The sequence below is a fragment of the Passer domesticus genome, chromosome 5 (genome assembly GCF_036417665.1).
Source record: "Passer domesticus isolate bPasDom1 chromosome 5, bPasDom1.hap1, whole genome shotgun sequence".
NCBI lineage: Eukaryota > Metazoa > Chordata > Aves > Passeriformes > Passeridae > Passer > Passer domesticus.
In genome coordinates, this window is record NC_087478.1 from 24,461,474 (window position 1) to 24,471,473 (window position 10,000).

At 38.2% G+C, this 10,000-nt stretch overlaps 1 protein-coding gene and 1 long non-coding RNA gene across 17 annotated transcripts in view; one reads left to right on the forward strand and one right to left on the reverse strand.

Annotated features, from left to right (window-relative positions):
- The window catches only part of FOXP2 (forkhead box P2), a 402,834-nt gene that overhangs the window by 183,325 nt on the left and 209,509 nt on the right, over window positions 1-10,000 (reverse strand). For 14 of the 16 annotated variants that reach the window (XM_064422362.1, XM_064422357.1, XM_064422356.1 and 11 more), the window contains one exon: window positions 4,687-4,864. In XM_064422362.1, coding sequence (XP_064278432.1) covers window positions 4,687-4,854 — 168 coding nt within the window. In that variant the 5' untranslated portion in view covers window positions 4,855-4,864. Of the gene's footprint in view, window positions 1-4,686; window positions 4,865-8,900; window positions 8,928-10,000 lie in introns of those variants that run through there. The other 2 variants (XM_064422353.1, XM_064422360.1) reach the window with 2 other exon arrangements.
- LOC135301861 (uncharacterized) overlaps window positions 9,416-10,000 on the forward strand; it is a 20,601-nt gene continuing 20,016 nt past the window's right edge. The window contains exon 1 of the long non-coding RNA XR_010363593.1: window positions 9,416-9,467. This is a non-coding gene — a long non-coding RNA (uncharacterized LOC135301861). The remainder of the gene's footprint in view (window positions 9,468-10,000) is intronic.

Below are 10,000 nucleotides of genomic sequence, written 5' to 3' on the forward strand. Positions count from 1 at the left end.
TTGGTATTCCCATCAAAATACCACATTGAGATGTGATACGGGGTTTTTATAACATTTAATCAGATAGTTTGGCTCTGGTAGTCAGGAGTTTAGCTTATGAATTGCTTCAGAAACAAATATGTACACCAGATAGATAGCACTCCCATTTCGCAGGTGGAAATAGTGAGGCGTGGTCCCAACGTGACCCACCTCCTGGCAGTCACATTAAATAGCCATGTGCTCAAAATTTTTGGACAATCAGACAACAAGGGGTTCATCAAAGATTGGGACAACAGACATGGAAAATGAAATACACTCTTTCTACTCCAGCTGTAGTGTCAGTAGGCAGACAGACAGCCTGTACTTGAATTTTGCCCTTCTCCAATTATTCACCAAGGGAAAAAACTGTTTGCAGAAGCACAGGGCAGGAATTAAAGAAATAAAGACTAATAATAAGAAATAGTTCTAGGGGCATATCAGGACTTTGGTAAAATTACATTCTGGTATTTTAGGACACTCTGATTTCTATAATAAATTAAAGATTAGACCACCTGTGTGCCTGAATTCAGGAAACATACTTTTCCCTACTAGCTCAACATCTGCTAATTTGGTAATACCTGCTCTGAAAGTCCTATAAATGAACCTAGCAGACTTTTGCTCTTTTAAGCCTGTGACACTTCTGCATAGCTTTCCATAATTTGAACTTCTGTTTTAAATCACTAGGAAGAGGCATTTTTGCCTAATATGCTAGGGTCAATTTTAGTAATGATAAGTACAATCAGATGCAGTAAGAAGTTTTCTATTTAACTTACATATCATCAGTATGTTTTATGGCTTTTGCTACAGGTGTAGCAGCTGCATATTTTTATGTCACTTTTTAATAAAAACTTCTTCTACAGTATGAGAAAATTATTTTCTCTTTCACAGAACCAAAATGCAAGTTTCTAGCGGTTTAGTAAACAGAATTACCTTCCAACATACAGAAACATAAGTTTTGTTAACACCTAATTCAAGACTTCATATAATAAACAAACTCCTATTCTTTTCCTCCTCCTTTTTAAATAATCATGAGGAAAAAATACACAAGAAAGCAAAACTTTTATTTTTTCATCATTAAGATAATCTGAATGATAGTACCATATTATTACTTTTGGAAATACTCTACATATTTTGTAACAATAAAATGCTAGTAATGATATACTAACAAAATAAAACTGCTTTGAAGAAATAACATAATACGTAGTCAACTGAAACAGCTTCTAAGCAATAAATTCCCATAAAACATTTAAAAAGATTATCTTGGTAGCACTGACTTAATGAATGCTCAAAATGCAAGCTCAAATCTACCCTGCAAAGCAATCATGGTTTTTTAGCAACTATTTTGACCTCAGTGACACAAACAATTAATTCTACAAACTTAATATAAAAATAAAATTCTACATCTAATGCAGAATAATCTATCAATGTATTTAATCAAGGATATGCTTTTTTTCATGTATTATAAATTCTAGTATCTAACACTGATTTTAATATACAAGGAAAAAAAAGAAAATGAAAAGCTCAGAAGTGTCTGAATGTACACATACAAAAGAGAAAGCTCACCGTCAGCCAAAAAAAGCAGAAGACACAAGTCTGGGCAGATTACAGTTTGCATCATATTTTTAAAATAAAATTATACACTCACTTTAGAAATATTTATAAATCTATAAATATCAACAGCAAGAAAAGAAGTTGCTTACATCCTAGTCATACATCTTCAAAGCCGACCTGATGACTTGTGACAGCACCCAACCCATTTATCACCGAGTATATATTACAATATATTATAGAATACTGTCATTTGCTCTTGATACATGGACGAGGAATAACTCCCTGATTTAAGTCAAACTTCTCATTTCTATATAAAGACCACAACAACATAGTTCATCAAGAAAATAACAAGAGTGTCCAAACTCCACATAGTTGCCTAAAAGAACATAATAAAATCTGTTTTATCTTATTTACCTTCTATAAATCCATACATAAATAACTTTTAAAAATTAATTGAGCCTAGTTGGTCTTCTATATAGCCTAAAATTTCTCCCACTTAACTTTCCCCAGTAAACATTCATGCCATAGTAAAAACTTATTTTATGATTTTACTTGGCTGATAAACTTATTCTTAAGCATTAGCATCCCTTTACATAGCTGCCTAGTTGAAGGAAATTATTAAAACCAGCAATCATTTACTTACTTCCTTTAGAAGAAGCTATAAAAAACTTGATTTTTTTTATTCGAAGACTCCCAGTAAAATGATTCAGAGAAGCCAAATCCAGAATGTTAAACTATGAGATGAGTACATCTTGCACATATTTAAACAATAAAAAATCTGAACAATAATAATTGCTAGGGTTTCCTCTGTTTTTCTGTGTGTCAAAGTTTTCCAGACACGTGTCACATATTAAAAACATCATTTTAGAGAATTACTACAGTGACAATAATAAAAGCAACCATCATTTTTCTCTTAATTCATATTTCAAAAGGCATCTGTTCAAAAACGGGGGGGGGGGGGGGGGGAAGAAACAGAAAAAGGAGGAAGAAAAGCAAAAGTAGCACAAAGCTATGCCCGTTATCTGAAGGACATCCTACTGTATGTTTACTAGTGTTTATGTTTCACATCAACATATTTTATAGAAGGATTCATATGCCTAACTCAAGCTGTATTTAAATCCTATGGTGCAGACCCTACCATAAAATGCCTCTTGAGTCCTATTAACTGTACCCATGGTTTTCCTTTGCCTGTCTGCTTATTTAAGATCTAATCACAATTTTGAAGAAAAGATTGTCACTTCTAAGCCTGTCCCCTCAGAACCTGCCTGTTATTAGTACTCAACTGGATATTTTCATCTTCAGTTGTAATTCTCTGTGGTCTTTGCAAATGCTATCTACTGGAATCTCTGGCTGTATGGACAAATTGGCTACACATGCCTAGGACTGCTACTTTGAGAAACATGTAAGTGGCACATTATTCTATTAGCATTTTTGTGTTTTAAGTACTTCACTTAAATTTAGTTTCTAAACATATTCACCAATTTCTTTCTCAACGAAGATTTTAAAATTCTGTTGTAATCTGAACACCTGAATAAAGATCATGGCATGATTTTCAATGAAAACAATATTACATTTTTATATTTATTTATATGTATACGATTTTATATTAAAATACTACAAAAATACAAGGTACTATAATACAATAATCATGTATATTGAGAGAGGTAGAAACCTGCTAAGAACATAATGAAGACACTGAAATCTGTATTTCTTCAGACTGGCATACTGTAAGTGCTCAATTGCTAAAACAGAATACACATGAATTTGAAGCAAGGCACATATTTAAGCCTTAACAACTTCTCATATTTCAATCTATAACTATTTCCTTCTTCCACATTTTCTGTCACCATTTAAAATATTTAACTATAAATGTAGCTAGTGTACACTGCTTAATTCAGCACTAAAAATTATTCAATTTTAAGAGCTATTATGACCTGCTATTTCAGAGGCCCATGCACATGCAATGTATCTATCAAGTTAAAACATGTTTCTATAAAACAACATTTTTATAATAGTTTACCTAACAGAAAACAACTTTTCTTCCACTAATGTAATACCTGACGTTGAAATGAAAAACCTCAGCATTTAAAATTATGGGTTTGAACTCCAAAGGTGCTGAGTGGGCTCAGCAAATGAAAGGATGAGGCAGCAAAGACTTTCAGGAGTTTGAAGCAGGTACAGGGCAGAATCAGACCCCGACTGTTTACCAAACAATTTGGGCTTCACTGCATTAGTACAATTTGTGTTCCCTGATGGCGAGGCAGCTCCTTAGGCAGAAAAAGTAGTTTTGTTTGTTCAGGTTTTAAAAGGAAGAGAAATCTTACAGTGACAAAAATTAATGGATTGCATCTTGTAATTAGGTGGTATCAGCAGCCAGAGGACGGTTGAATTTTACAGTTTTAAACACAACACTAGTTCTGCATTAACTTTGTTGGGAACACAAATAGATTAAAAAAAAAGATGTTTTTCAAAATGAGAAGGGAAACAGAAATGCAGAAAAACTGCTTCTTCTCTTTTCTCATCTCTTCAAAATTACACATTCATATTACAAATCACACACACACAAGCACACACAGACAGGAACACTGTCTTTTTTATTTCAGTGCGTTTGAACTAACCAGCATTTTTTAATTACACCTGTGACAGCAAAGTATCTTTATTGAGAAAAGTCACTCTGGTCCCTTCACTAGGGTCCCTTCACTGCCCAGCTCCGACTTTGGCACAATTCATTGCAAGCGAAGCGAAGTCTCAAGTAATGTGGCCCTCTGGTGGAAAAGCCTGCACCACGTCCTGCCCGCCCGAATCGCACATAAACTAACAGCTCCTGAAAACATGCACTGCAAGGCTTCGGCACAACTTTCATAAATACGCAGCGGGATTTTAATCACCAGGCAAGCGTGGTGGCATGCAGCCATATCAGCAAGATGTTGCTGCCACAAGAACGGGATCCTTCCCTTTCAGCATTATCGTGCACTAAAACAACAACAAATAATGCCCCATGCTCTTCGCTTCCACGACACTCCACATTCAGCACACACCAAGGGTCTACAAAAAGGTCCCCCTCTGAAAACAGCCCTTCATTTGTTTAAAAACAAACAGGAAACAAAACAAACTTACCTGCTGTTGTTGCAGATGCAGCAGTTCTACTGTGCTTACTTCAGTGCTCGTGTCACCACTTGATCTTCCATCTCTGCTGCCAGCATCTAATTGGCTGCTTAGAGTGCTCATTCCATTTTGATTCATTGAACTGTTGCTTATTGTCTCTGTCGCAGATTCCTGCATCATGACTTAATACCTAAAAGTGATTAAGAAGTATCAATTAACACACGCGTTACACCTTCACACTTCCATTATCAAGATGTCCCTCTCTGCCAATTACACAGACAGCATCTTTAGAAGAAGAAAAAAGCCTCACAGAGCCGTTTACCAAGAAATGCAATGCAAACTCTGCTTTCATACAGCTGCTAATCACTGGAATTATGATTTCTATGAGCAAGCTTTGTGTGCTTACATTTAACGGCCAAAATAACACACCATGCACGCAGCATGGTCAATAGCATTTATGAACGACTACGTTTTAAAGTCTACCTATAAAACCAGTTTAAGTGAAGGCACGATTTCACACACTGCTCTATATTTCCTATTATCTAGCTTTGACAACCATGGATGACTATACAGCCTTATTTAAAATATTCACTATCTTGATTCTGTCAGAATTTTACAGCATATCTTATGCAAGGCTGTTGTTTAATGATGCACAGCTAATCATACAAAATTAAAATTTTGTAAGGGTGTTACAAATCATATGGTATCAACCAATGATAAATAGTATAATGGGCTTCTCCTTTTTTGTGACTAAATAAAATTTTGCCTCGGAGGCATTTTAAGAAAAAGCTCCTGCTGCAAACACGTCAGATATTGCCTATTTTTTTAATCAAACGCCTGATATTCATTTATTTTTCTGACATTTAAAACATTTAATACTGTCCTTCCTGGGAAGTAATTAAGCTTATGCATGAGCAGCAATCAAACTGTTCACTTGAAGATGACTTAAAACTCAATTTTAACATAGGCAAATAAATGAAAGATATAAAATTAATTTTCCAGGCATGTATTAGATATGAAAGCTGGAAATAAAATCTATCAAGAATATCACTAATGATTGTGCTAAAAACAGCATAAATTATGCATATTACCTTCTCTACAGTAATAAATGTTTTATCATTTTCACTGCATAAATATACTGTACTTTCAGGATAGCAATGAGATGTCCTGCCAAGATCAGTTGAAATCTTTGCAGTAAATAAAGAACCAACGTGCCCTTACAAACCAGAATTTCAAGGCGCATTTTGTATCTGTAATATGGAAAGGTCAGCGTCTCTTCTCAGAGCCACCAAAGTCCTCTCCTGTTCTCGCAGGGTCAGAATGCAGCTCCCTTCCTTCATCCTCACTCCCGACCTACTGACAAGAGTCCTCACAACAACCTGGCTGAGCTGTGATTTTAAAAAACACCTCTGAAGGGAGAGGGACGTGCAAGCAAACTCAGGAAAGGAAACAAAGCTTGCTGTTTAGCTTAATTATTTAACTGAGCTATTTTGTCCATTGCAAAGTATGCGCAACTGCCTTTCCTTAAAAAAAATAATAAAAAAAAAAAAAGGCAGGAAAAGGATCATTACAACTTCAACTATTTGCATGGGATATTAATTAAAATGCAGTGTGAGTTACCACAAACAAGCTCCTACAAGATAAAGTATAAGTATATATTATGTGAAACATGTTAAAATAGCAAAAGATGAGTTATTTAAGGATGGTCTGGTCAGAAATAAACAGGATGCAAAAAGCCTAAACACAAACACAGTTAACATAAAGGAGAGCAGCTGTTATAGCCCAGTAAACAACAGCAGCACCAGATGTGTTTATGAAGAAACAGTCCTCCTAAAACACTTATGAACATCAGCAAAGAAAAATAATAGAAATGGAAAATGTGATACAAGCAGTGATGAATTTTACAAGGCAAAAACAAAGCTAATACTCTTTTCAGAGATTAGGCAGCTAATAAGTATTCAAATTAGGCATAAATTTTACATGTACAATGTTTAAAATATTCAGAGAAAAGGGTCTGATTGCCCTTAGTAGTTATATGAAAATTCTAATGCGGATATGCCACAACTGTGGAAGCAGACAGCCCTTTCCGATTTTTACAATATTTACTTTCAATAAAAGGACGTGTACATCAGAGTGGAAATTTATTTGAAACTTCATCAGCTGTATCGTTACAAGGATTTGGAAATTTGGGAAATTCAAACGTTAATCCTCTTTTAGTGAAACAAAGATTTAACTAACAGACAGGTTCATCTTTTACAAATTCAAACATTAGACAATAACAGTGGTACATTTAGCCAGGCGCATTAAAAGGGCAAAGGGGGGGTAAATGTTAGATAATCAAAACATTACAAAACACCCAGAACTGTAATAAATAAATACACCATCCCTCCTGTTTTTACATCTCTCTGATTGTTTCATTACAATTAACAAAGAAGGGTTAAATGTCTTCCAGTTCATATTAACCAAAGTGTTTTATGTCTTGTGGATTTTGTATCCTCGCAAAGCCCCAGAGTGTAGTTCAGGCTCTACATTTAAAGTTAAAGTGCCTGTGAGCCAGCAAAATAGGCTTTAACATAACATGACCAGTAACACCACTCTGGCAATAGAAAACAACAAATCCGATCCAACAGCTGGGTACAGACAGAATGGAACTACAGAGTAACAATACTAGAAAGGGCAATTTATTTGGAAGTGAAGTGAAGAAACACTGAAGTATTTTTATGAAGATAAAAGAGACCATATAATTTTATGTTAAAAATAAAGCGTGGGGGGTGTTTCTCTAGTTTTAAAATGATATTTTTAAGAACACTAAAACTTTGGCTAGAGCAGTACACTGTGTTGATTGTCCTCAGCCCCCTGCTCACTGTCAGCAGCTGAAAAAGGGCTGCTAGCGAAAGCAAAAGCATAGAATCTTTCTTTTCCCTTCTTTTCTTTTGCATAGACGTACATATATACGTGAGTCTACACACATGTGTATGTACTATCAAAAATTTAATCCTCTAAATCCTCACAAACTGAAGCACTGAAAACATCTAAACAAGGATGATTTCTAATGTCTATGTATCAGTATCAGAGTTATTGGTAGCAAAATAATTTGAACCTGCAACATCTCACTGAGCAAACTAATGTACTTTTTTTCTTGTTTTTACAATAGCAGTGCAGACTGTTACCAAAATGAGCATAAATAAACACACAGGAAATAGACAGGTATCAGCCAGACACTAAGGCTGTAAGTTTGGAAATTCAAATAGGACAAGAAAAAATATACAGGTCCCTGTTTACATACATTTATACACATTCATACTTTCTAATCCTTCTCTTTTCTCTTGCTGTCACACTCGCTGTCAGTCATGAGCATGCCTACACAGGCACACATGCACACACGCACCCACATTCACAGACACATTCACCAGCACCTACTTCTGTCGTGATTCTGCAACTCTTGGCGCCAAAGGTGCAATACAAGCTTTGCTACCCGGTATTTTAAACAAAGGTATGGGGAAAATATTTCCTGCTGTCTGCAAGACAGAATGAAATTGTAGATAATTTTAGAGTGTGGTTGCACTGCAGGTTGAATACCTAATCCTGTCAGGGTAGCCAAGCCATCACCCATACCAAAAAAAGAAATACTCCACCTTGTTGAGTTAGAAGCTCAGCCTGACTTTTCTCCCCTGCAGACCTGGACATTTTCTATGCGCCGTGCGCCCACACGTGCACGCGTGTGTGCTTTAAGCTGGCAAGTCACTGTACAGATACTTATTCTCTACACCACTTCCCTTTTGAAACATTAAACTGACACTGGAACTGACTGCACAAGATTGCATTTTCTCTTCCTAAACAACTTGAATTGAAAGGTTACTTAGTGTAACAATATTTACTTGCAGAATTGTGTTGTTACCAGGGGTATAATGGATGGTGGCTATGCAGGTTTACGCAAGAATGAGTGAAGCATGAGGCATTAGCCATGTGTTTGACATGTTTCAAATTGCTATAATCCAGCATTAAACACACCCAGCAATTCATGCCATTTCTTGCAGCCATAATCTTGAATAAAGCGTGCACAACCACTTATTATATAAATTAGTATATGACTCCCTGTTATAGTCACAACAGTGCTTTTGTGTTTATTTTGCATCAAGACGGGGTCTTTTATTTGTACAAATAGCAGGATAGCGCGCGGTGCCGCAATTAAACCTCCTCGGTTTATGACGGGGTGCGTGTCATACCCGGCTGGCAGGGCCTGCGGTGCCGGCGCGGCCCGGGCCGGGCCCAGGCCCGGCGGGAAGGGCCCGGCGGGAAGGGCCCGGACCTGGGCCCGGCCCGGGGCAGCCGCGGCAGCGGCGCCGGCGCGGCCGCCAGGGGGCGGCGCGGCGCGCGCGGCTCGGCCTCGGCGTGCCCAGCACGTGCCGCTCGCGCGAGGCCCGGCCAGCGCGGAGCCGCGCGCGGCCCCGGAGCGGCGCGCGCCGGCGGCGGGAGCGCGCGGAGCGGGCGCTGCCCGCGGGAGCCCCTCGGGATGAGCCCCTCGGGGGGAGCCCCTCGGGAGGAGCCCCTCGGGAGGAACCCCTCGGGAGGAGCCCCTCGGGAGGAACCCCTCGGGAGGAGCCCCTCTGGAGGAACCCCTCGGGAGGAGCCCCTCGGGAGGAGCCCCTCAGGGCGGGCCCGCGCCCCGCGCCTCGCGCCATGGCCCCCGCGGCCGGAGCGGCTGCCCGCACAGCGCCGCTGCCTCGCTTCCCTCCGTCAGACACAGCCCAGCCTGCGGCCTTTTGAAACCGGACCGTGATGTAAAAGCAGAGGTGAGGAGCTGGGCTTAAATAATAGTAACTTCTGTGCTCTGCTGGAATTAATTCATCATTGACACAAGGCACAATGCATCTGAAGACTTGCGCTGGTGAACGCTAAAAGCCTTTAATACTTAAGATTGCTTAATAAATCAAAATGCCAAATATTAAGGACATAGCTGAATGTATGAGAACAAAACATTTGGAAAGCTAAGAGAACGTTTGTAAAGATGTTTTGGTATTTTTTTTTATTTTATCCAAAATAGCTTTGAAAGCTTGAGTTAAGCAGAGACAAGTCACTGCATAATTTTAAAATACATACCTATGTTAATGTGCTTAAAACACTATTAGGTCAAACACCATTGTAATACTGTAAAATAAAGTATCTGTATTAGTAGGTGTAAAATAAAGTCAGTATATTAATGGTTTAACACACTAGTGTCTGCTCAAATAAGTTTTCCTGGTAAAAATGTGAAATATGCCCAAACATCTTGTCCTGGAAGTTCTTTCAGAAAAACAGAGCTTCCAGTCCTACATTACAGGACCTA